Source organism: Schistocerca gregaria, chromosome 9 (genome assembly GCF_023897955.1).
Source record: "Schistocerca gregaria isolate iqSchGreg1 chromosome 9, iqSchGreg1.2, whole genome shotgun sequence".
Classification (NCBI taxonomy): Eukaryota; Metazoa; Arthropoda; class Insecta; order Orthoptera; family Acrididae; genus Schistocerca; species Schistocerca gregaria.
This window is the reverse complement of record NC_064928.1, coordinates 130,060,860-130,088,219: the sequence shown is the minus strand read 5'-3', so window position 1 is coordinate 130,088,219 and position 27,360 is coordinate 130,060,860. Positions and strand designations below refer to the sequence as shown.

Here is a 27,360-nt window from a genome sequence, read left to right as displayed (position 1 = left end):
GTTACGAACGGAAAAGACCCACTGTGATTTAACAGCGCATATCGGAGAATGCTCAGGAAGCAAAGACAGTTGCACTCGCAGTACAAGAAAGATCGGGAGAATGACGACAGGCAAAAGTTAGTAGAGATGCGTGCTGCTGTAAAAAGAGCGATGCGCGAAGCATTCAACCCCTACCACCGTCATACCTAAGCAAAAGATCTTGCTTAAAATACAAGGAAATTCTCGTCTTACGTAAAATCGGTAAGAGGGTCGAAGGCTTCCATCCAGTCACTCACTGATCAGTCTGGCCTGGCAACGGAAGACAGCAAAATGAAAGCTGAAGTTTTAAATTTAGCATTTGAGAAATCTTTCACACAGGATGATCCTACAAACATACCGCCGTTTGAGTGTCTCGTACAGATTCCCGTATGGAGGACATAGCGATAGACATCCCTGGGGTTGTGAAGCAGCTGAATGGGTTGAAAATAAATAAATCGCCAGGTTCTGATGGGATTCCAATTCTGTTTTACAGAGAGTACCCTACTGCATTGGCTCCTTACTTAACTTGCATTTATCGCGAATCTCTTGCCTAACGTAAAGTCCCGAGAGACTGGATAAAAGCGCAGGTGACGCCTGTATATAAGAAGTGTAGAAGGACGGATCCTCAAAATTACAGACCAATATCCTTAACATCGGTTTGTTGCAGGATTCTCGAACGTATTCTCAGTTCGAATATAATGAATTTCCTTGAAGTTGCTGTCCTTGACTTCCGGAAAGCGTTTGCCTCCGTACCCCACTGCAGACTCCTAACTAAGGTACGAGCATATGGGTTTGGTTCCCAAATATGTGAGTGGCTCGAAGACTTCTTAAGTAATAGAATCCAGTACGTTGTCTTCGATGGTGAGTGTTCATCGGTGAGGGTATCATCTGGAGTGCCCCAGGGAAGTGTAGTAGGTCCGCTGTTGTTTTCTATCTACATAAATGATCTCTTGGATAGGGCGGATAGCAACGTGCTGCTGTTTGCTGATGATGCTGTGGTGTACGGGACGGTGTCGTCGTTGAGTGACTGTAGGAGGATACAAGGTGACTTGGACAGGATTTCTGATTGGTTTAAAGAATGGCAGCTAACCCTAAATATAGATATACGTAAATTAATGCAGATGAATAGGAAAAAGAATCCCGTAATGTTTGAATACTCCATTAGTAGTGTAGCGCTTGACACAGTCACCTCGATTAAATATTTGGGTATAACATTGCAGAGTGATATGATGTGGAACAAGCATGTAATGGCAGTTGTAGGAAAGGCAGATAGTTGTCTTCGGTTCATTGGTAGAATTTTGGGAAGATGTGGTTCATCTGTAAAGGAGACCTATTATTGAGTGCTGCTCGAGCGTTTGGGATCCCTGTCAGGTCGGAATGAGGGAGAACATGGAAGCAATCCAAATTTGTGTACTGGTAGGTTTGATCATCACGCGAGTGTTACGAAAATCCTTCAGGAACTCGGGTGGGAGTCTCTAGAGGAAAGGAGGCGTTCTTTTCGTGAATCGCTACTGAGGAAATTTAGAGAACCAGCATTTGAGGCTGACTGCAGTACAATTTTACTGACGTCAACTTATATTTCGCGGAAAGACTCCAAAGATTAGATAAAAGAGATTAGGGCTCGTACAGAGGCATATAGTCAGTCAGTTTTCCCTCGTTCTGTTTGGGAGTGGAACAGGTAGAGAAGATGCTAGTTGTGGTACGAGGTACGCACCATATGGTGGATTGTGGAGTATGTATGTAGGTGTAGATGTAGGGTTGAAGAGATGTAAAGCAGTCAGGCTAGTTTCGGCTTGTTAAGTCATCTTAAAATAAAATAATTCCAGTGACTTAAGTAGCTGATGTGACTGTATATTTTCAGACATTATTAAATTGCTACATGAATATGAGGCACTTGTCACTGAGTACCACATTTCCTAGAAGTTTTAATACCTGCCACTATTAACGATCAGTGAAATGTTCTTATATTGGCTTAAAGTGAATGGTGCCGACCATAAGCTGCTACAACTCTGTACTGACCATACCACAGTTTTAGCTGGCGATCGATACTAATTTTCCTCTGGGGTTATTCAGTGACTCCGTCGTCCACCACATGTTGAATAAGATCCCTCCATTTCATTACACATTTTTATAACGTCTGTAGCTGATGTGCTTAACATCCTTTAGGGTGTTAGGTCGCATCGACATTAAACACTAAAATGTAGTAGATAAAAAATATTCGGTTGGTCGTGTGGACTGACAACGTGTTAGAAGAAGAAACAGGAGTCCATATATAAGAGACAAAATTTAAAAGAACTTCGGAAGACATAATATTAAATAAGGCATAAGGGACGGGCAACATTCCATCGGAGTTTCTACAGTCATTGGGGGAAGGAAGTGGCAACAGAACCACTATTCACGTTTATGTGTAGAATGTATGAGTCTGGCAACATATCATCCGACTTTCAGAAAAACACCATACACACAATTCCGAAGATCGCAAGCGCCGACAAGTGCAAGAATTACGGCACAAGCAGCTTAACAGCTCATGCTTCCAAGTTGCTGACAAAAATAACATACAAAAGAATGGAAAATAAAATTGACTCGCGTAGTTGCAAAACCTGCTAAACGAAAAAAAAATTAGCAAATCATTAAAAATGTGGGCAGTGTGTTTTCTACAAGGTAAACGAAATATTCAATTTTTTTAAAAGTTGGGAAAAACTCTTTTTTCAAGTGTAATAATCTGTACAATCTCAGACTGACTGTATTTTTGATATTTTTATACAAAATTTCCGAATAGCAGTTTTTCAACCGTAGGACCATTTCAGTATATTTTGCAACCATTGTAAAATTGCTTTAATATGCATTCTAGTATCGTAGCTGTGCAAATTTTTAAATGAAATTAATATGTGAAGAAAAAATTAAATAAATACTAAAGATTAAATAAATAAATTTTTTTAGTAAAACCTCAGTGCTGGAAGTGCAATTTGAATTTGCTAAGATTTTTAAGGAATCAAACGAAATAGTAAAGGAAAGCACGGTAAGTCTATTATAGATTTATTGAAGGAAAACACAATGCACTCAATTACGAAAACAACAATTTGAAATGTAGAACAAAAACATACGTATCATAAAAGAACCACATCGAATCTGACAGTTATCTACAGAAATCGTCTACAATCACTGCGAGTAAAAAAGTCCCAACAAAAGCACCAAAGCATAGTTGAAAAGATAAGTTTACAATATCTCCGATACCTCCACGTCAAGTAACTCGAAAGTCTCCTATCTTTTCTTAGGATTTGTATTTCTTGTTGACCTTGAAAGACTGCAACATAAAATTTAAGGTCATCATGTTGTTACCAGCTATCACCATAATGCTTAGGTAGCTAAGCTTTTGCATCCTTTACTTTAGCATTTTCATTACTGCACGTTTTAGGACAAGAACAGGCATTTCGGTATCTTTCAACGACTTTCCTTTTTTGAGGATGCTTTCTGGTTCTTGGACCTCTAAGTTAGAAAACTATTTCTCTTGTATAAGACAAATCTTTTTGTTCTTGCTTTTGTTTACACATATCCTTTTAGCTTATTGAAAGACGAAGTGCCATCTACCTGTTTCTTTCAGCACATGATCAGTGATTGCTTTCCAGCCCCTCACATCGCAATCGTCTCCTAAGCAAACAAGTTTAATATATCCGTCAGGGTTTTCAATAACTTTCCTCTCTGTCCGGAGGGGAAGAAAAGAATGGCCTACAATGGGGAACCACATTCTCCACGAATTCACAGAATCTTGAATTTCCTAACGATTTCCGAAACAAAATGTTCCATGCGTCTAGCTGCAACAACCAGTCTGAGTTCAGTGTCTGTTAACCCTAGACGCCGAAGGGGGGAGGGGGGGTGTTCGTTGAACCCACAATTTTTTTATGTCACCTGCTTTTGCCCAAGTAACTTCCATACTACGAATTCCCTTTGAGTTATTGTTTGTTGGCTATTTTAAGAAACATTAGCGTCAATATATTTTATAGAAAACTCCTGCTTTGGAAGAAAAAATAAATAAACTTATTATGGGTGCAACAACCCCCCCCCCCCCTTAGGCTTCCATGCTATAGAAAATATTCCTTAGTAGTGTTTCATATTTCTCATCTCTGCAACAGTTAGTTTCTTGTTGGTTGGTATTGTTGATATTAACAACAATCTGTTTACTTTCAGAGGAAGTGATTGTTGATGTCAGTTAGTCAGTCAGTCAGCTGTTATTTATCTTGTAAACTTGCAGTGAGTTAGTGCAGTTCCCTACTGTTCACACCCACACTTAGAAATGACTAAAAGGATACGTGACTCGTCTTTAGAAAGAGTTCTGAATGAAAATTTAGGTGAAGATTCTGACTCGGGGAGTGAAAGTGAATATGAGGATGGTGTTATGGAGTATGATTCAGATCGGGAATGTGATGTGGATGTTAGAGAAGATGAAGATAGCGCAGCTTCAGGCAGTGACCATCAGGACGTAATTGTGGCCAAGTCTGGAAGAATATACGTAACCTCAAAGCCTAGAATTCGTCGGAGGTCTGTTGCTAATACAGTAAGAGAGCAAGCAGGAGTAACTCCAGCTGGTGTTTGCCATTCACGTGGAGAAGCCTTGAAGTTACACCTGACATCATGGATGTTATAGTTATAGTCCAACATCCAAATGAAAAGGCAGTTATGCGAAATGTTACTTTGACTAATGAGAAAGAATACTTATAAGGGCAAATAAGGACAATTCTGTCAGTGTACACGTTCTTTTGTCAGACCTAATGGGTCGGCCAGTTTACAAGGGTATTATGGCAAGAGAACGTTTCAAGAAACTTATTGCAATCATATGGGTTGATGACAAAAGTACCCGCCAGCTAAGAAGGGAAGCAAACAAGTTCACAGCAATCCATGATGTTTTCTACAAACTGAATGATACGTTTCCACTACTATATAAACCAGGGGTCCACCTCACCATTGATGAGATGCTCAGCTTGTTTACATGGCGCTGGAACTAGTGAAATTGCAGGTAGAAGAAAGAAGTGCCAATGCAATAGGGTAATCTAACCAAATTGTTCAATCAATGGAGACTATTCGACAAAAGAAAATCAAAGAAGTGACAACAGAAGCTCGTCAGCCTCCTGTAGGGAAAGGTCGGTGCCATATTTGTGTAAGAGAAGCTAAAACAAAGAAGCAGAAGTACAACAATCTAAGTAAACCAAAACAGTATTGTGGACAGTTTCATAAACATGTGTGTGACACACATTCAGAAAAATTGTGAAGTGTGTCTCTTGCCTTGCAGTTAAGGACTCAGAGTAGTCTATATTATATGAACACATTGTATTGTAATATGTCAATTTTTTATTCACTCAATCCAATATTTATAACAACTAACAACATTTATAAACCGATGCCTTAGTTAAAATACATAAACCATTTTGAAAGTTGTAATTTTTCGTCAATAAACTTATTTAATACCTGTGGGTTCGCCGAATCACCCCCCCCCCCCCAACCTCCTTAGGCATCCAAGTTAGAAAAAAAGGCTTGGGCGTCCTAGGGTTAATTCCCGTCATGCAGCCATAATAATGTCTGACGCCTTTCATATGAATCACCTGAGTAGAAATGACAACTCCGCCAGTGCAATGCCCTTTTATACCTTGTGTACCCGATACTACCACCATCTGTATATGTACATATCACCATCCCATTGCTTGTCACCTCAGTGTATTCGTTATCGTTGAATAAGCCTGTTATTTCAGTTTGGTATGAGCCTCACAAAAATGGTAATATTCTGAAAATGGATATGCAAGTGACACATATGTCTCAGTATGCCAGTAAAGAACTGAAATTGGCCACCTATGATTGAACATTTGTCACCATTCAATTTCATATCGGTACAAATAATTACAGCTATATATTTATATGCGTTCACTAATTGTAATTAATATTGATTGTATGGCAATATTGGGTAGGAGACTATGCCTGTAGCTATTTGATTGCCTGGAGCCATGATTTATGAATCATTGATATTCTAGTGAAGTAGTGGTACTTTCTGGCGTTTCTTTAAACGCACAGCTTCAGTTTTCTGTACATTTAAGTTGCCAATTTGTGCACAATCATAAAAACTTATCAAGATCTGCACAGATATTTAAGCAGCTATATTCAGATAGTGCTTGTTTGTAGATAACAGCATCATCTACATAAAATTGCTAGGGGTACCTACATCTACATCTACATTTATACTCCGCAAGCCACCCAACGGTGAGTGGTGGAGGGCACTTTACGTGCCACTGCCATTACCTTCCTTTCCTGTTCCACTCGCGTATGGTTCGCGAGAAGAATGGCTGCCGGATAGCCTCCATGCGCGCTCTAATCTCTCTAATTTTACATTAGTGATCTCCTCGGGAGGTGAAAGTAGGGGGAAGCAATATATTCGATACCTCATCCAGAAACGCACCCTCTCAAAACCTGGACAGCAAGCTACACCGCGATGCAGTGCGCCTCTCTTGCAGAGTCTGCCACTTGAGTTTGCTAAACATCTCCGTAACGCTATCACGCTTACCAAATAACCCTGTGACGAAACGCGCCGCTCTTCTTTGGATCTTCTCTATCTCCTCCGTCAACCCGACCTGATATGGATCCCACACTGATGAGCAACACTCAAGTATAGGTCGAACGAGTGTTTTGTAAGCCACTTCCTTTTTTGATGGACTATATTTTCTAAGAACTCTCCCAATTAATTTCAACCTGGCACCCTCCTTACCAACAATTAATTTTATATGATTATTCCACATCAAGTCGTTCCGCAAGCATACTACCAGATATTTTACAGAAGTAACTGCTACCAGTGTTTGTTCCACTATCATATAATCATAAATTAAAGGATCCTTCTTTCTATGTATTCGCAATACATGACATTGGTCTATGTTAATGGTCAGTTGCCACTCCCTGCACCAAGTGCCTATCCGCTGCAGATCTTTCTGCATTTCGCTACAATTTTCTAATGCTGCAACTGCTCTGTATGCTACAGCATTATCTGCGAAAAGCCGCATGGAACTTCCGACACTTATCTACTAGGTCATTTATATATATTATGAAAAGCAATGGTCCCGTAACACTACCCTGTGGCACTCCAGAGGTCATTTTAACGTCTGTAGACGTCTCTCCATTGAGAACAACATGCTGTGTTCTGTTTGCTAAAAAGTCATCAATCCAGCCACGCAGCTGGTCTGATATTTCGTAGGCCTTTGTTTGCCAGGCGACAGTGCGGAACTGTATCGAACGCCTTCCGGAAAATGGTATCTACCTGGGAGCCTGTATCTAATATTTTCCGGGTCTCATAAACAAATAAAGCAAGTTGGGTCTCACACGATCGCTCTTTCCGGAATCCATGTTGATTCCTACAGAGTAGAATCTGTGTTCCCAGAAACGACATGATATGCGAGCAAAAAACATGTTCTAAAATTCTACAACAGATCGACGTCAGAGATATAAGTCTATAGTTTTTCGCATCTGCTCGACGACCCTTCTTGAAGACTGGGAATGAATGTATGCAAGAGAGCTTCTACGATGTTGGAAAAGTGGGGGAGAGGTGCTGACGTAAGTGAAACTACGCTTATATCTGTAAACCCATGCCTGGATGGTTCAGTCATTAACAGCAACATTCATAAAAGGCAAGGTTTTTGGTGTGAATCCCAGTTCGGCGCGCCGTTTTGATCTAGATGGGAATTTCAAACAAGTGTACACACCACTACAAAGTGTCAGATTCACTCAGATCATTACTTTAAGTCTGCCTTATCAAAGAATGTGTGGCGAGGAACTTAACAGCTGCCTTGCTGAAAGCAGAATTCACGCAAAAAAGCAGGCATTTCAAAACATTTCCATTACTGGATACTGTAATCGAATATTAAGGAGCCACCAGGAAGCCAAGAGTCTGTCCATGCCCAGACTGGGCTGTAACTATTTATCCCTTCTCAGACGGTGCTGAAACATGTGTGTTGTTGCAGGACAAGGCCCGCAGCGTGCTGTTCCCCTTTGTGGGCACTTCAGTGGAGCCAGCTGACGCCGAGGGCGGGGCGTTCTTCCCGAGGGACCCCACACAGCTGCTACACTCTGGGGACTTCCAGCATGTGCCCCTCATCACAGGGGTCTGCACCTACGAGGGATCCCTCTTTGTCACAGGTCAGTACCTGACGTGGTGACTACTCCACGGCAGAATCTCTCCAGTCAGGCTATTCTCACAACCTGCTTTAGTAGACTGTCTTCACTCATACCTTGTTGAGAACTGTCTGTCCATTAACGCCTAGTTCTACTTTTGGGAGAGCACAGCTAAATTGGCGATTGCGGAACACAGTGAAACTATGGCCCCTAGCCTTTTGATCAGGAGCAAACCATTGTAGTCTGTGGATGCTTTTGGAATATGGCAGTGTTGTATTTTCAGTTTTCATAAACAATGTTCATGCTTTATTTTTTTTAAATCTGATATTAAGAAAACAAAAAAATCTCAGAAATTGGCAGTGTACTTTGTTCACTGTTACTGTTTATAGAATGGATGTTTGGGAAAGAAAAATGGGAATTTAAAGTGTGATTCTTTACAGTTTTCATAAAGGTGTAACTCAACAAGAGTGCCCTCAATTATTTTGTTCAACAGTTTATAATAGTCTACAGAGGAAAACTGTTTACCACTGGACTGGAGAATTTCGTTGTCTTCACGTTTCCATCAGCGATCAATTTCGTGAATGTGAGGAAAATCGGTTCTAGTCCCAAACGCAGCATGGCTGCAGAGCATTGGCTTGAGTCTCACTGTGAGACACGACCATCGTTACGTATATTGAAGACTGTGCTACATTCTATTTTGCAAAACAGTTTATAGTACTGGAGTCAGTTAAAGAAGATCCCTGACAGCTGCAGTGGGTTTGATGTAGCTGCTTTGCTTGTTGCTTCAACGAGTAATGTAATGGAATTTTGTTTATATCTCTAAGGCAACATCTCGTGCCTGATGCCTTTTGCATTCTGTACTTGGACGTTGGCAACAGTGCTGCCAGCAGTCAGGGATCTTCTTTCGCCAACTTTACCATAACTGCTGATGAAAACTCTTTCCAGTGAATTCTGCACAATTTAATTGATGCTCGAAATCAGCCTAGTGTCAGTTGATGTAAGGAAGTGCTCAAAAACACGTCTAAGTAAATTCAAAATTCGTATAGATCATTTTAACCTGAAATGAACACTAGGATTTATTCACACATACTGGAAAATAAACGTAAATCGAATGTTTCAGTCTACCTGCATGAAACCACAAAATTAATTATATGATTATTACCAAATGAATATTTGTTGTTCATTATGTCAACAAAAAATTCGTGGAAAGTGATTTCAAAACACCACAAGCAGCTGCTAAATGTTTCTAAAATCGTTTTTTCGGAGTATCAGTGTCACAAAGAATTAAATGTTTCCATAACTGGTTCGAATACAAGCAGAAAGTATATACAATACAAAGGTGAATATTTTGTGAAATTCATATGCAATGTGGACCAAAGCCGGAACTTTTCTGTTATTGTTTTTGTAAAAACTTACAAGTGAGCACATGTATTGGATGCGAGCATGATGGTGTGGTTTTTATGACACAGTAGTAAATTTCGTGTATGGTGTTGCTTCCAAAACATATGCACCCTCTTGGGGATACTGTATTGAGAATGCAGCATAGTGAAAATATCTATTTCCAACAATAAAACAAAGCGAAAACTTGCCCTAGAGAAAGAATATTTCACACTATGTGGGAGGGGGGGAAGAAATGTGGCAGTATTACGTAAAATCTTAAGCTGCACTTTGTGACGTAATAAATTGTATGCCTTAAACAATAACTGACTTTTCACTTCATTCGAGAAATATGGTGTTCTCCGGCCGGTTTTCACTTAAGAAACTTGAAGAAAACATCAGCTTTAGCGAAGCAACGAAATGAAGATAAATTCTGGTCAACTTTTATTAACAAACTAAGTTACATCCCATTTAATTTCGGTAACATTTTCAGTTACAACTGACCAAATTAATATTTCGTAAAGACGTTTACTTTTGATTATTAAATGTTGACAACATTCATCCTCCTCAAGGTGATTACACCACAGTATAGTGCCTCAATACTTTTTCATCTTTTATTCAGTCTTTAATCCTTTTGTTCATAAATTTTGTAATCAGAGCTCCGTAACTCATGTACTGACTCCCCCCATGACCGTGTAACTCTAGATTGCATGGTCATACGGCATTAGACAAATAAATCCTACGGAACCAGACAAATAAATGAATGGAACAAAAAAATAGTTCCAGAAGTTCCCTCTGCCACACACCTTAATTTGGCTTGTACAGTATACGAGTAAACAGAGATACAAAATGCACCACTGAACCTGGAAAAATTAACAAATACGAGTAGTTAACGCAGTTCTGTAAGGAGCATTGCAGACAATAGCTGCAAAGGACGAAGAAGGTTGAAGTATCTGGGAACTTGTTTCGTGACAGCCATGTACAGAACAGGTACGCGGGTAATAATGAAATGGTGTAAATCAGTGGGAAGTGTTTAAAGAGCACTAATCTGAAACACACTGCCTGAAAAACGTGAAGCACCCGTAGATTGAGAACGGAACAAAATGACGCATTGCCGGTTGAGTGGGTATGTGATGTAATTGCAATGCTTATTGATGGAGTGAGATTTACAAACAACGTATTAGTGTGAGTCCACTTATCACTATGACGATACGCCCACTCTGACCTGGATGCATGCGCTGAGACTGTAGGGAAGGGTGCCATAAAGTCGTCGTATCCTCTACTGCGTTATGTCCGGCACCATAAAGTCACAGTGGAGGCAGTTAGCATCAGCCATACGCAAGGGTTCGGTGTTAGGTCCTATACTGTTTTCATTGTACGTAAATGATGTTTCGTCAATTTTGTCACACTGGAGATACCACATATACGCTGATGCTGCAGTTGTATCTCATTGCAAAAGTAATAAACATGAAGTCACCTATCGAGAATCTCAACAGTGACATGTGTGCACTATCAGAATGGGAGCAGGATATAGGATTAAAACTCAACCAATTCTAAACGCAAGCGGAACTGTTTGGTCATTCTATCATTAGCCCGATATACTGGGAATCTCTACTACCTTTTACTTTAAGTGGGACAGATATCAACTTCTCTCCTTCAGTAAAGATCCAGAAGTAGTAATAGGTGAGAATCTAAACTATATTCAGCATGTAACTACAGAGTGAAAGGAGACATCACCGACTACAAAAATAAGAAATGCTCTTTCCTCTTCATCAGAAAAAGAAACTTGTTCAGACACCAATCCTTACAATTATTTGGATTACAGAGATATTACCGTGCAAGGCGTTTCTCAGGAAAGCTCACAGCACCTGGAACTGTCTATGAATACCTGTGTTCGTAATATCTGTGATGTTCGACTCTTTCACCGTTATATGCACAGCTGCCCTGGCTGCGTGCAGACAAACGCAGAGCTTTCCATACCCTCCGTCTTCTCTACTGTCTTATCAGTGATCACAGTCCCCCATATCTTTCCTCGACCTTAACTCTCTTATCTCAACAACACGGTAGAAACACCCGTGCCCATAACAGCCTGTCCCACTCCACCGTTCAGCCACTTTCTCGACGTACTTCTCAGTAGCAGGAAGCCGACTCCGGAATAACCTCCAGCATTATATTAGAGAAGTGGATAACATCTCCAGCTAAGGAGGACAGTTTATGACATATCTACTGAAGTAACAGTAAGGATTACCATTGTCACCGGCCGGCGTGGCCGAGCGGTACTAGGCGCTTCAGTCCGAAACCACGCGACCGCTGCGGTCGCAGGTTCGAATTCTGTCTCGGGCATAGATGTGTGTGATGTCCTTACTTAGGTTTGTTCTAAGTTCTAGGGGACTGATGACCTCAGACGTTAAGTCCCATAGTGCTCAGAGCCATTTTAACCATTTGATTACCACTGTCCACGTACACACTCATCACCCATGTACATCCTTCTTTCCAATCATATATTCATTTCCCAGCTTTCTTAGCTGATGCAGTCTTCATAAAATTGCTTTTTCCAGAACTCACCTTGTCAAAAGGCATCTAATAAGTTTCCTTTAATTTACGTCTATGGTCACAATCTTTTCTGTTTAACAGATTACCGGTTTCGGTCTTTAATGACCATCATCAGATCTGCAGCAAAAATAGGAAAAATATAAATACACTCGCAAACTGTATACAGCTTAAGAACAATACGTAGAGCATATTGAAAAGTAGTACGGACAAAATTTACATTTGTGCGCTTTAAATGTGAAGAGGAATGCCTGTCTCATAAAAACAAAGACCTAATGCACTGTAGCCATATTGGCAAAGTCAAATACATATAAATCACATCACATGCACGAGTCATGTTGTCAGTAAAACTAGTGTTTAAAACAAACTGCCGTATAGTAGCCACAAGTTGTTTGTGTAGAAAGTTGACCAGACGTCGCTAATGTCAGCATACACTAGTTTTCAATAATTAATTGAAACAGCGAAAATAAAAGGGGGATACAATAGTTATAGTCTGTAATACGCTTATAAAGTGTAAAAAGTGTTACAGTAATAAAATGCCGAATTTTAAAAGGTCTTAATACCAAGTTAGACAAGGGGAAAGCAATGGTCATTCAAGCTGACAAGGGGAGCACGGCAGTTCTTATATATGACGATGATTACATTAAGAAAACAGAGGAATTTTTTGCAGAAAACGATATTATAGAAATTCAGAAAGACCCAACTGATAAGTTTCAGACCAATTTGCGGCGAAAGATTGATAGCTCACAGTTCCTTCTTAATGAATATGAAAAGAAATCGCTCAAAATGATGAGTGTCAACCTTCCCCAGCTCAGGTCTCAAGTTAAGATCCACAAAGATGGAAATTCGGTTGGTCCGATTGTTAATAATATGACATCACCATGCTATAAATTAAACAAGTTCCTTAATAATAAACTTAAATCGGTTTACACGTTCAAGAATTATTTTGGGGTCAAAAACAGTGCTGAGCTAGCGAATATAATTAAGGATACACATATACCAATTAATGCAATATTAGCATCCCTACATATAAAAAATCTTTACAGTAATGTCCCAATTAAAGAAACTATTGACAATATTAGACGCAATCTCCTCTCACACAACAAGATTAGTACTGCATAGTGTACTGAACTAAGCTTACAATTTTTTTACCTTTAATGACAAAATTTATTATCAAAAGGACGGGCTTGGGATGGGTAACAGCTTGGCTGGCACTTTAGTAGACATTTTTATCAATGATTTAGAATGTAAACTTTTTGCCAAGTATCCAAAACTAAAAGATAAAACGATTTATTACAAACGGTATGTCGATGACATTTTATTACTGATAGAAGGTGACACCAGTGAGGTCAACACTTTCACCCAAGCATTAGGTAGCATGCACCCTAAAATAACTTATTACAAACGATTTATTACAAACGGTATGTCGATGACATTTTATTACTGATAGAAGGTGACACCAGTGAGGTCAACACTTTCACCCAAGCATTAGGTAGCATGCACCCTAAAATAACTTTTACCACTGAAATAGAAGAAGATGGCGGCATAAACTACCTTGATATCACTATTAAGAAAGTTAATAATAAACATAAGTTTTCGATTTTTAGGAAACCAACTTGTACAGACAGTATCATCAATGCCAGTTCATGCCATCCTCCCAGATCCAAAAAAGCTTTCTTCTCTTCCATGGTTTATCGTCTCCTTCGTCTACCTTTAGACGAAAACGAAATACGTAAAGAACTGTAGGATTCAGGTCAGGACTCTGTGCAGGCCAGTCAATTACAGGGATGTTATTCTCGTGTAACCACTCCGCCACAGGCTGTGCATTATGAACAGGAACTCACTCATGTTGAAAGATGCAATCGCCATCCCCGTATCGCTCTTCAACAGTGGGAAGCAAGAAGGCGCTTAAAACATCAATGTAGGCCTGTCCTGTGATAGTGCCACGGAAACGAACAAGGGGTGCGAGCCCCCTCCATGAAAAATACGACCACACTGGAACACCACCGCCTCCGCATTTTATTGTTGGCATTACACATGCTGGCAGATGAAGTTCACATGGCATTCGCCATACCCGAACTCTGCCATCGGATCGCCACATTGTGTCCCGTTATTCGTCACTCCACACAACGTTTTTCCACTGTTCAATCGTCCAATGTTTACGCTCCTTACAGCAAGCGAGACGTCGTTTGGCATTTACCGGCGTGACGTGTGGCTTATGACCAGCTGCTAGACTATGAAATCCAAGTTTTCTCACCTCCCGCCTAACTGTCATAGTGCTTGCAGTGGATCCTGATGCAGTTTGGAATTCATGTGTGAAGGTCTGGATAGATGTCTGCCTATTACACGACTCTCTTCAACTGTCGGCTGCCTCTGTCAGTCAACACACAAGGTCGGCCTGCATGCTTTTGTGCTGTACGTTCCACTTCACTATCACATCGGAAACAGTGGACCTAGGGATGTTTAGGAGTGTGGAAATCTCTCGTACAGACGTATGACACAAGTGACATCCAATCACCTGACCACGTTCGAAGTCCGTGAGTTCCGCCGAGCGTCCAATTCTGCTTTGTCTAATGACTACTAACGTCGCTTATAAAGAGTACCTGCCAGTAGGTGGTAACACAATGGACCTAATATGAAAAACGTATGTTCTGGAGGTGTCCGGATACTTTGGATCACATAGTGTATCTACAACAACAGCTGCCGCAGTTGACATTTCGTCAGAAAGGAACCCAAGGAATTTCGCAGAGGAGAAAGAAGTGGCAGATGAAGTATTAGCGTTAGTGCAAGATGAGTCAGTTGAATGTGTGATGTTGCTCACGCTTGGCTGTGCAGATAGTTTACATGAGTACAATGATTGCGATGCGTGCTTAACACGTGAAAGTGAAACGTAGTAAATGGCAGTCGTTGTCCGAGTAGTGGGTACTAACCATAATTACGTACGTGGAAGGCCATCCGCAGCATAATAAAAAAAATTATGAACAGATTTCCAATAAGTCTACAGCAATATGACCATGTAGTGCAAAGAAAACGTATGGATATCAGAGGAAGGACAAGGCACACTTCTTACAAGAACTGGTGTTTGCGTGTTTCAAGGATGCTCGAGACAGTTCACAGGATCTGGATCATAGTGACCTAATACGTTATGCACATCAAACTGAGCGCGACATACACCGCAATAATTAGAGGAGAATCAGTGCATGGTTTCATTACTTCAAACAGTCCACAGAATTGATAGAAATAAGATAACGAAATTTCAAACAAAACGTCAACTTGGCGATGCACAGTAAATCGTGGAGTCGCCCTGAAAATTGTAGATGAGATAAACTTAACCCATCGTTCGGCAAGGAGTTCGTTTCCAGCTCCGACCAATCGATATTAGAAGAGGAAATGCAGGTGAAAGGAACTCTTGAAATTAGAGGTACCAAGACAGTTGTACGGAGGTAAAGTAACATCAGTGCCTTAACGCATTCGCATACAATTATGCCAACTCTTAATCTGGGTGGTAAATTGGCTGGAAAGTTATTCATTGCAAGACGTTGGAGGTGCTCTGCCTCCTGCGATTCGTTCTCGTGGGTGTGATCTTGGATGGGCAGTGGGGAATGGTATGTTTGCGTACAGCAAGCAAGAGTGGGGAAAAGTGTAAGGCAACTACAACCATGGTATGAGCACTGCTTTTGGCCAACAGCTGATCAAAATATCTTGTTTTCGCTTCATTTGATAAAACTCATATTCCTTTAGAGCAAACTATACGTACTGAGAAACGTGTGACATTGCAGTTCGTACCACGTGAAAGCACTGGACAAATTAAGCCCTTGAATGTTTATTTTTTTCGTGCCTATAATACATATTATCGCACTACCGGCAGGTACGCCTTAAAAGATAACCAGTTTCACAATAAGCTCCATGACAGACTGTTCCGCAATCGGTTTCATGCGCTCACATTCCATCAGTTCTGACCATGAGGTTACACCAATAAGATCCTGTATGCATTCCTTAAGAGTGGATACCTAACTGAACATTCCGCATGGCTTGTATCTCCCAAAGAGTTCGCATTCGATCTACATGGTGTGAACCTTTGTGATTGCTGAGGTTCGCTCTTTCTCGTTAGGTGTTCGTGTTGCAAGTTAATGGAAAGTTCTGAAGATTTCTTGAATGTCGACGATGTCCATTTTGAGGAGTCTAGTACACACATACCATAGAAGGTTCATCTCTGTGTCTCCCAGACACTCATTTTCTGTTGACATCCTGATGCACATGGTGAGTCACTAGTAGCTAATATTTTTCCTTCCACAGTTATTAACACTTAGCCGTCCAGCGACAGCACAGTGGTGTCGTCTGCATAGAACCGCTCAATGGCCGGCGACATCATAGTGCTGTCGTGAGCATAGAATCGCGAAGTGCCCGGTGACGGCACTTTAGTATCTGTTTCATTCTGCTGGTGTTTTGTTTGGGCAACAATAAGTTACACAGGTCAACTAGCTTTTTGTTTTTATAAGTACTCGTGCACTTTCATCGTGGCAGACGAAAGAGACGATACGATTATTTGCGATGAATGCGCGAACGTCTTGTCTGATGTTCTGGACGACTTGGCCTATTGGGAAGAACACACTGGATATAAAAAAAAAAATGAAAGTGAAGCAGAATCGTCGGAAGATAATGAAATACGTCCAAGAAGAATTCGGCGAACGCTACGGTTGCCAACTGATTTGGATAAATCAGACGAAGAAGACAAACTATGATTTACTGAGGACCAATAATAAATTTGAAGGATCTTCGCGTACACACATATTTCCCAAAGATACGCAGAGCGTCGTGGATGTCGTATATATTGGGAACGATCTATATGAATATATTTGCAACGAAAGCAACAAGTGTTACAGTCAAAATTGCAATAGAAGAAAACCGATCAAAAAATGCCATATTTATCGACCTTACGGGGCCCGAACTAGGAAAATGGTTTGGGCTTGCTATCCTTATGTAAATTGTACAAAAAACCAAAGATCGATTATAACTGGTCAACTAATCCGTTGATAGACACACCTATATTCCGCAAAACGACGTCCCGCAACCGATTCAGGAAAAGATTGTCATTTTTATATTTTTCTGACAACAAAAATAAACCGGATAATGCCGACCGGTTATTAAAAGTGCAATTCGTATAAGTGATTATTTTTCCGAAAAGTTTAATGAAACGTTTAATGTAAATCAAAACATCTCAATTGATGAAGGGATGATACCGTGGCGTGGACAGTTAAATTATAAAGTTTACAATCCGTCGAAAATTACGAAATATGGCATACTCATTCGGATGCTGTACGGGTGACATTTCCTCACTCAAGATATATTCCGGCGCTGTACAACCTTTAGCAGAAACAGTGGCGGAACTGTTGACACCTTCTTATGGAAAGTGGCATCACCTCTACATAGATAATTATTATAACAGTGTAGAAGTTGCAGAGAAGTTCATTGAAAAGAAATTCGAGTTTGTGGAAATAGACGGCGAAATAGAGCATTTCCGGGAAAATTAAGGCGCTCATAAGTCAATGTGTTTGAAGCTTGTCATCAACGGAAAGATGACAAGCGGCCGGCGACAAGCCAAGTAATCCGAATTAGCGCTGCCGGCGCCAAGCGAATAAATTTGTACGAGACGTGCGGACGGCAAAGTGTTAATACAACACTTTCAAACGAACGCTACTAAAGACTATATTGGTTGAAAACAGTCTTGTATGCAGTTTTATTTTTTTTATTTTTCAACGACGCGTTTCGCCTTATTTGGGGGTCCTCAGGTTATCTTTTCTAGGTGCGGCGCGAGAGGCACCAAGATCTGCATAACGCGTTCCCGTTCACAGGAGCGAGTATCAGAGCAAGATGGGGGCTCAGGTAGTAAGCATTATGCTTACTAAAATTGCAACCAAGACTGTTTTTAACCAAAACTGTTAAGCACTGGTTTGCTGTATGCCACATATGGGTTGGAAGAATTTACTAAAGACTGTACTTGTGACATGGGACTCAAGGGGTTCCTTGTGAATGGCCTGTCCTTCGTTTTGAGGCTTTCCCAAACTATCTCTGTTTTCTCTCCGAGAAGGCAATTAGTGGTTTCGAAAGCTACAATATTTTTCTTGTAATTTTACACATATCTGTCGGCATTACTGAGAAGTTTATTTCGTGGAGGCATGGCCACTCCTTGACATAATTTTACAATTTTCCCGGACTTCCCTTGTTGCACAGTCAACGTACGTTTCTGTGGACAGAGCCCATACCGGACAAAGTCCGCACGTCCAGCTATGCTGAGAACCCCCGCCTGCTGATCCCCACCAACCTGGGCTGCCCTGAAGCAGACAAGGACGCCGTGGCCGAGCAGATACGGCGCTTCTACTTCGGTGACAGCGACATCGGACCCGACACGCGGATGGATCTCTGCACCGTGAGTAACCTCATAACTTGACCAAAATTAATTTTGCATTACTTGCAAATCTGTGTATGTGTGTGGGTTTCGACTGAAGATGCGGCAACGTGGTGCCTTCTGGCTCGTTGTGTCCCTGGGTTTGTACAACGTCGATTATTAATCTGTTTTAAGTCTACTGTACATGTCTCGATGTGGTACTTACTGCATTTTAAAAAGCTCTCAACGATGGCATTTATTGTATGTTCCCTCACACCCCTCAATTTTCCTACATTTATTCATTTCTCTGCTGAAGTTCCTAATACTTTCTGTGGTTATACTAATAATTCTTTCTTTAAATTGATTTATGAATCACTCTTCATGTTTTATACGTAGCCTTGTCAAGCACTAATTTTTTTTATTGGTTCTCTTTATTAATGTAAAGTGTTATGTAGGCTTGCTGTTTACTTCAATTATATTTATTAACTGTTCAACTTTATACTTTTAACATTGTATTTGTAGAGTCTTGTACTGCAAGGAAGCAAGGGAGAGGATGTTGTTACGGGTGGCTGGTACCCCTTTTCTACAACACAAATGCATACGTGGATTAATACAGTTCTTTATTTACACGAATTGGAAGTATTACTTAACTTGAATGGAATCCATGTGTTGTGGTACAAGCTCATCAGTAATAGTCCTCTTGCAGACTGATGTAATGGCAGTATTTAGTACTAGTAAAGTACAATTCTGGTTCAGGTAAACTAGTCCCACTATATTCACTAATGTGGTCGCTATGTACTGTCCTAACTTGTAATGAGCTAAACCTGTGACGCGAGTAAACCGTCACAGTAGGCTGGATGATGCAGTGAGAGATTGAGGGGGTCCCTCCGTCAGCGGCGGCAGCCTAAATACATGCTGTCGAGAGGGCGTTGGCGGCGTGTTGCTAATGAGTGTGTCTCTGGCCTCTCTCGTGACAGGCGCGCTTGATCTTCGCGTTTCATCTTTGGCGACTGGTGTGCTGGCGAGAGCTTATGCTGGCACAGTATTACTTCCACATTATCAAACGTGATTTACTCTATATTTCCGCTTCAGTCTAGATGTGTAACTACTTTTGCGATGCTGTTTGAAAATTTCTTTGCCGACAATAGTTAGTAATGTTTGAATATGGCCTTGTAAGCCGAAAATTGGTAATAAAAGCAATTCTGTAGAACAAAAGCAAACAAGCTCTTTCCATTTATTATAATCTTGCCCCATCAAGAACATATGGAAGATTCAATTAACATGTTAAGAGATGGTAATAACCATCAAAAAAAAAAATTTTTAAAGTGTAATAAACATGGGTTCGGAAATGAATACTCTCTTAGGTGTTGTTGTGACTGACAATTCGCAATTTTTCACAACACAACTTTTATTGATTTAAGTTCACAAGGTTGATGACTGAACAACAAACGAAAGGTAACAATAACGATTCCAGCAAAAGTCTCCTAATTGAGGTAAACAAAAGTTCACATCTAATTTTCCACAAAGGTTCATAGTAACACACACACACACACACACACACACACACACACACACACATACACTAGCAACAGTCCAATTCACAGATGAAGACGTAATCTTCAACGGTCGCAGTACATGAGGTCGGCATCCGACGTGAACTGAACTTTGGAGCTGGTTCTAGCCCCTAAATAGCTGTCTCCAGCCAATCAGGTTTTTGCCTACTTACTGTAGGCCGTGGCTCGAGCTCACCCTGCAAGAAGTAGTGCTCGGAATGTCTGTTTCCATTATCTTGTATGTAAATAGCCGGTGTATACCACGGTGCTTTTAGTACGCTTTGGGCATAGACAACCTCGTCCTCTATGGTGTAATGTGGGTTGCTGGCCGTCAGGTGCTACCTTGGCTCCGTTGTAACAAATCTGTACATTTGTCGATAGTGGTTGAAGACACTTGTTGATGAATATGTCTATTTCCGTGACAAACAAGGCAAAGTCGGAGAAACAAATACTGTACAGTTTGAGTCGTTACCTCGGCGATCTGTAAACAGTAAGCAAGCACTACTGAACATGTCGCTCTGCAGTCTAGTGTACACATCAGTCTGAACATTGGATAGTCTGCGGGCAGCTTTTTCGTTTGGATTGTGTTGAAGGTATTCTAGCTTTAGTCTTATTAGCGTGAGTTACTGTGCAGTACATTACATGCAACACTAGGTTTGTATCATAATGTCGTAACTAATTACAAAAATTACTGAATTGTTATATTTAGTGTTGTGGTAGTTGTAGTTTCCTGTATACGAGTGGTTCAGTACATTTTTTTTTGGCCTTCCATATGCTACAAACAGAAGTGTATTACTCCACACGTGACACACGATATGGCGATATGTGCTGTTTTTTCTTTTTCTTTTTTTTTACACGAGTTAGCAAATGCAAGGAACCTGCGAGCCCTTATCCACTATGCAAAAAAATATCGGCGTCGCAGAGTACCATCGGACAAGCTATTTATCCGACTTTTGGAAATTTGGAAATTTATGGTATGTTCTATGGGACAAAACTGCTGAGGTCATCGGTCCCCAGGCTTACACATTAGTTAATCTAACTTACGCTAAGGACAACACACACACACACACACACACACACACACACACAAACACACACACACACACACACACACACACACACACACACACACACACACACACACACACACACACACACACAAACAAACCCATGCCCGAGAGAGGACTCGAACCTCTGACGGGGGGAGCCGCCAGAACCGTGACAAGGCGCCTGAGACCGCGCATTTCGCTCGACTTTCCCAGCGTCTTAGAGACAGAGTTTCTCTACCACCCCACAAGGGAACAGTGGAACGCTTTAGACAGTCCGCACATTACAGGTGGAGGAGCCTGTGCCACATTTGCTGGACGAAAGACATGGAACTAGGGGAACATGGTGAGGGGCAGAGGAGGGAGCGTTACTACATGAACAATTGGTAACACTAGAACTATACTGATCCAAGTGGCATTCTCATCATTTCAAGGAAAATAGGGAAAAACGTTTGTGCTTGTTTTAAGAAAACATATCTTTTTTACTGTGTGTTCTTTAATGAAATGTTGACTAACATGTTAGAATAAATAAAAATGCATTATTGAAATCTTTTTATTGAAAGATTCAAAAGCTTTAGTTTCTGTATTAAATAGATCACTGGATTCACTTTGTTACAAACAAATAATGAAACTGCAGTTGCTTTACATCAAAACACTGAAGATCCAAGGAGGTAATCAAAATCATCTGCAAATATGGAGGACAGCATGTTTTCCTATTCCCGGGCCTCACCATCCCTTCCTTTTCTGGGTACATACGGTACTGATAGATAAAATAGATCAGGAACTGCTGGAACAAATTTAAGAACTTTCTTTATGTCTTGCATCTTTTTGTATGGCACTGGCTTTGCTGCTCTAACCTGTGCAGGTACATAATTTCGGAGGCTTAGGAGAAATGCCTACAAATCTTTTTTGTTGGGGTTGACAACAATCAGATACAAGGGTGTTGTCAGGGGTAACCCAGGGAAGTGAGACAGGGTGGCTTTTTTTCTCTATACACATAAATGATTTGGCAGACGGCGTGGGCAGCAATATACGGTTGTTTGCTGATGAGGCCGTGGTGTATGGTGAGGTGTCAAAGTATAGTGGGTGTAGAAAGATACAAGACTACGTAGACAAAATTTCTGGTTGGTGTGATGAATGGCAGCTAGGTCTACATGTGGAAACATGTGAGTTAATGCGGATGGGTAGAAAGAACGAAACAGTAATGAAAGGACACATTATTAGTAGTATCCTCCTTGAAACGGTCAAGTCGTTTAAATGTGTTTGGAATCCGTACCAGCTCGGACTGAAGGAAGACATCGAAGCAGTTCATAGACGGGCGGCTAGATTTGTTAGCAGTAGATTCGAGCAACACGTGTGTGTTGCAGTGATCCTCCAGGAACTCGAAGGGGAATCCCTGGAGGAAAGGCGACGATCTTTTCGAGGAACACTACTGAGAAAATTGTAGGCAACCGGCGTTTGAAGCTGGCTGCCGAACAACTCTACTGCAGCCAACATACATTGTGCGTAAGGTCCGCGATGATAAGATACGAGATACTAGAGCTCATCCGGAGGCACGTGGACAGCCGTTCCTCCCTTGTTCCATTTGCGAGAGGAACAGGAAAGGAAATGACTGGCAACGGTACAGGGTACCCTCTGCCACACAAGTACGGTGCCTTCCGAGGTAAGTATGTAGATACACTCCTGGAAATGGAAAAAAGAACACATTGACACCGGTGTGTCAGACCCACCATACTTGCTCCGGACACTGCGAGAGGGCTGTACAAGCAATGGTCACACGCACGGCACAGCGGACACACCAGGAACCGCGGTGTTGGCCGTCGAATGGCGCTAGCTGCGCAGCATTTGTGCACCGCCGCCGTCAGTGTCAGCCAGTTTGCCGTGGCATACGGAGCTCCATCGCAGTCTTTAACACTAACATGCCGCGACAGCGTGGACGTGAACCGTATGTGCAGTTGACGGACTTTGAGCGAGGGCGTATAGTGGGCATGCGGGAGGCCGGGTGGACGTACCGCCGAATTGCTCAACACGTGGGGCGTGAGGTCTCCACAGTACATCGATGTTGTCGCCAGTGGTCGGCGGAAGGTGCACGTGCCCGTCGACCTGGGACCGGACCGCAGCGACGCACGGATGCACGCCAAGACCGTAGGATCCTACGCAGTGCCGTACGGGACCGCACCGCCACTTCCCAGCAAATTAGGGACACTGTTGCTCCTGGGGTATCGGCGAGGACCATTCGCAAACCGTCTCCATGAAGCTGGGCTACGGTCCCGCACACCGTTAGGCCGTCTTCCGCTCACGCCCCAACATCGTGCAGCCCTCCTCCAGTGGTGTCGCGACAGGCGTGAATGGAGGGACGAATGGAGACGTGTCTTCTTCAGCGATGAGAGTCGCTTCTGCCTTGGTGCCAATGATGGTCGTATTCGTATTTGGCGCCGTGCAGGTGAGCGCCACAATGAGGACTGCATACGACCGAGGCACACAGGGCCAACACCCGGCGTCATGGTGTGGGGAGCGATCTCCTAAACTGGCCGTACACCTCTGGTGATCGTCGAGGGGACATCCAAACCGTCATCGAACCCATCGTTCTACCATTCCCAGACCGGCAAGGGAACTTGCTGTTCCAACAGGACAATGCACGTCCGTATGTATCCCGTGCCACCCAACGTGCTCTAGAAGGTGTAAGTCAACTACCCTGGCCAGCAAGATCTCCGGATCTGTCCCCCATTGAGCATGTTTGGGACTGGATGAAGCGTCGTCTCACGCGGTCTGCACGTCCAGCACGAACGCTGGTCCAACTGAGGCGCCAGGTGGAAATGGCATGGCAAGCCGTTCCACAGGACTACATCCAGCATCTCTACTATCGTCTCCATGGGAGAATAGCAGCCTGCATTGCTGCGAAAGGTGGATATACACTGTACTAGTGCCGACATTGTACATGCTCTGTTGCCTGTGTCTATGTGCCTGTGGTTCTGTCAGTGTGATCATGTGATGTATCTGACCCCAGGAATGTGTCAATAAAGTTTCCCCTTCCTGGGACAATGAATTCACGGTGTTCTAATTTCAGTTTCCAGGAGTGTATATTAGAATCGCGTTATACTTTTCTGTATGGTACTCATTCTAATCCATACGTATTGAGCCCTTGAAAATTTTTATTTTTTTGCATTTGAGATATCTTCGCGCCCTCTTCCAAAACAGTTGGTAGCGTTTGTAGTGATCCGATAGGCTTACAAAATCCAGGAACTTGGCAATCACGTCTCGAACAATGAAAGTTTTAAGTTTCCGACAGCCATGTAAGAGGTCCACCTACGCCTGAGGCGTGAAGATGTTTGTCCTTTTCTTTAGCACCTATTTTGACTTTTATATAACACGTTACACCAACTCCAAACTTTAAGTTTCAATCATAATAATATTTTACACCTGGATCATTTGAGCCCTGGCGCTAAATCAGAGGAATAACTTGGAACCATGATTATACAACAGTCATAATGATGAGGTGAGTGTCCCTGTACCAGAAACGAACGAGTCGAAAGTTATACTCGAAAATAATTCTCATATGTCTGATAGTGGAATACGTGTGTACTGTTGTTGCTAAAATTAGAGGGTAGTATGGACCAAAACAAGGAAAAACGTCCAGTAAATATGGGCTCTAAAATTCATACCTGAGGGACTATGAGTACTTGTCCATCTTCGCTAATGTGAAATATACCTCCTCTACTGCAAAAGTGCTAATAGCTGTTAAGGTATGCATTTTAGAGCCTATGTTTAGTAGACATTTCTTCTCATTTTCGTCCATACTACTACTTTTAAAAGCTGCGTACCCTATATTCTTAGCAACAACAGTAACTGTACATGTATTGCACTGTCAGAGGTAACACAACGGTTTCTTCTTATAACTTTCGGTTCGTTCGTTTCGGTACAGGGTCCGTTACCTCAGATTGATACATATATCCTTCTCCATCATCCTAGAAAATTCGGAAATCATCAAGGAATCACGCTATTTGTACATACACTTATGGTAAGAGAGCACAGAACACCATGACTGACTAAAGCTAGGGCGATCGTATTCACAGAATATGTACATTATTATGTTCTGATCAAATGAATAGCACTTGAAACATGTCGGCCCGGGAGTTCAGGGTCGACAGCTGCGAAACACCTTGTACCGGCAAAATGTGCTCGGGGCTCTCGTCGTCGATATAAACCGAAGGTAATGAGTTAGTGTGACTTGAGCAGACTTGCAGGGTGCCTCGCAGACGTATGCACAATCCGTACCGTCAAGTCAGTGAGTCTGAGGGAGCATTATTGGCATGAGAGAATGTGATGCATCCATCCGTGAAATTGCTTCTCATGTGGGACGGAGTGTATCGACAGTGCAACGGTTGTTTGCAGAATGGTTCAAGGAAAGCCGTAGAATACGACGAGATGGTTCAGGTCGCACCACCCAGACTATGTCCCGACACCTCATCCGAACGTCATTGCAGGACAGACCTGCGTCCTCCTCGGCTATGGTGTAACAGAGGAGCAGTGTAATACATCGTATACTAATAGGGTTGGCAGTCTGTCGCCGATTATTACGGCATGGGTTAAGTGCGCGTCGTCCATTTCTCCTCCTGTCTTTAACGAATGAGCAGAAATATGTTAGACGGCGATGGAGTATGGAACGACGGCACTGGGGAGAGGAATGGCATCAGACAGTGTTTTCGGACGAATCCAGGTTCTGTTTGTTTGAAAATGATGGCCGCATTTTGGTTCGCCGCAGACATGGGGAGCAGCATCACAACGACTGTATTCACACAAGACATACAGCGCCAACTCAAAGCCTCATTGTGTGGGGCGCTGTTGGCTACAGCCACAAATCACACAGATGGTGCGTGTCTAGGGCACTGTGAGCAGTATGACCTACGTGAATGACGTCCTGCCACCCCTAGCCATACTCTTCCCGCGCAACACTCCAGACGACATTTTTCAGCAAGACAATGCACGACCACATGTTCCTGCACGAATACGTGTGTTGTTGGTGTCACAGGGTGTCGGCCTTTTGTTTTGGCCCGCCAGGTCACCAAACATGTCGCCAGTTGAAAATGTGTGGGATACGGTGGAATGTCGGGTACAATGCTGTGACCGAATGCCAACCACCACAGACGAACTTTGGAACTGGGTGAATGCAGCATGGATTGCTAAACCAAAGGACACCATTCGCGCTTTATACCCGTCGGTGCCATCACCCTTGGAACAAGTCATCAGGGGCCATGGGGGAAGCTGTGCTTACTGGGCAACAGGACACATGCTGAACCGAGGTGACTGAAATGCTAACCATTTCTGCAGGAGATACTAATATAAGTGCCTTGTGAATTTGAACGTCCTACCTGGAACGTTTTTACTTAACACCTGCTTTGTTTAACCTTTAAATCTAAAGGGAGTGGAAGGGCGGACCCAATAAAGTGAACATTTTAATTCCAGAGTATTTATTAACTACCAAAAACAAACTCACATAAAAACTGGCAGATGCCACTCGGGGAAGATTATTTACGAAACAATCATTACATAAAGTCATAAGCAAATATTAGCCAACGATCTCCCATAAACATTGAGAGACGCCCCTCAGGCAAAATATTTAAGTAACTCTCTCATTGCATAAAATCATTAAAAACTAATAAACCATTAGCAACGATCTCATATAAAAATGGACAGTAGCCACTAAGGCTGAATCTGACCATAACTTTAACAAAACAATTCTAGTTAAGACACATTATTTAAGACCCTTTCAATTCCAATATTTTAACATTACATGGAAAATAACAGTGGGCACACAACCTCAATTTTAACACAAATACTTAGAACATATTTATTAAAACGTAACTTTGGTTTTTTTTTTTTTTTTTTTTTTTGCAAATTATTAGACTAGTGAACCTTACAGAGCGAACCACGAAATCAATCAAATGTCCAATTGCTTGTAAGATGGGCTTCTAGGGCATATAAAGTTACAACTTCGTACAATTATAAATGTGTAACCACGGAAGTAAAGCCCAAGCTTTAACCACGAACTGTGGAACCGAATGAGGGAAGTAATACTTAACCGAACAGAGATGTGGCTCCGTTTGCAACCCCAGATCGAGTAGGTCACCGAAATATGAACCCAGCAAACGCTACCGAAGAGGAATACACGAGCTCAGGTGAAGCCTACCGCCCTTAAGCCAAGTTTCTAATCTAAAGGGAAGCTCTGCCCTTCGGTTGCACGCTGCCTCAGCTCACTGAAACGAAGACCACACCCAACAATAGGAGGCCAAAG

The 27,360-nt window shown here is 42.0% G+C and overlaps 1 protein-coding gene across 1 annotated transcript in view; it reads left to right on the top strand.

Moving 5' to 3' along the window:
* Positions 1–27,360, top strand: part of LOC126292204 (esterase FE4-like) — a 120,556-nt gene that overhangs the window by 51,406 nt on the left and 41,790 nt on the right. Inside the window, exons 6-7 of the mRNA XM_049986056.1 lie at positions 8,007–8,181; positions 18,339–18,511. Coding sequence (XP_049842013.1) covers positions 8,007–8,181; positions 18,339–18,511 — 348 coding nt within the window. The remainder of the gene's footprint in view (positions 1–8,006; positions 8,182–18,338; positions 18,512–27,360) is intronic.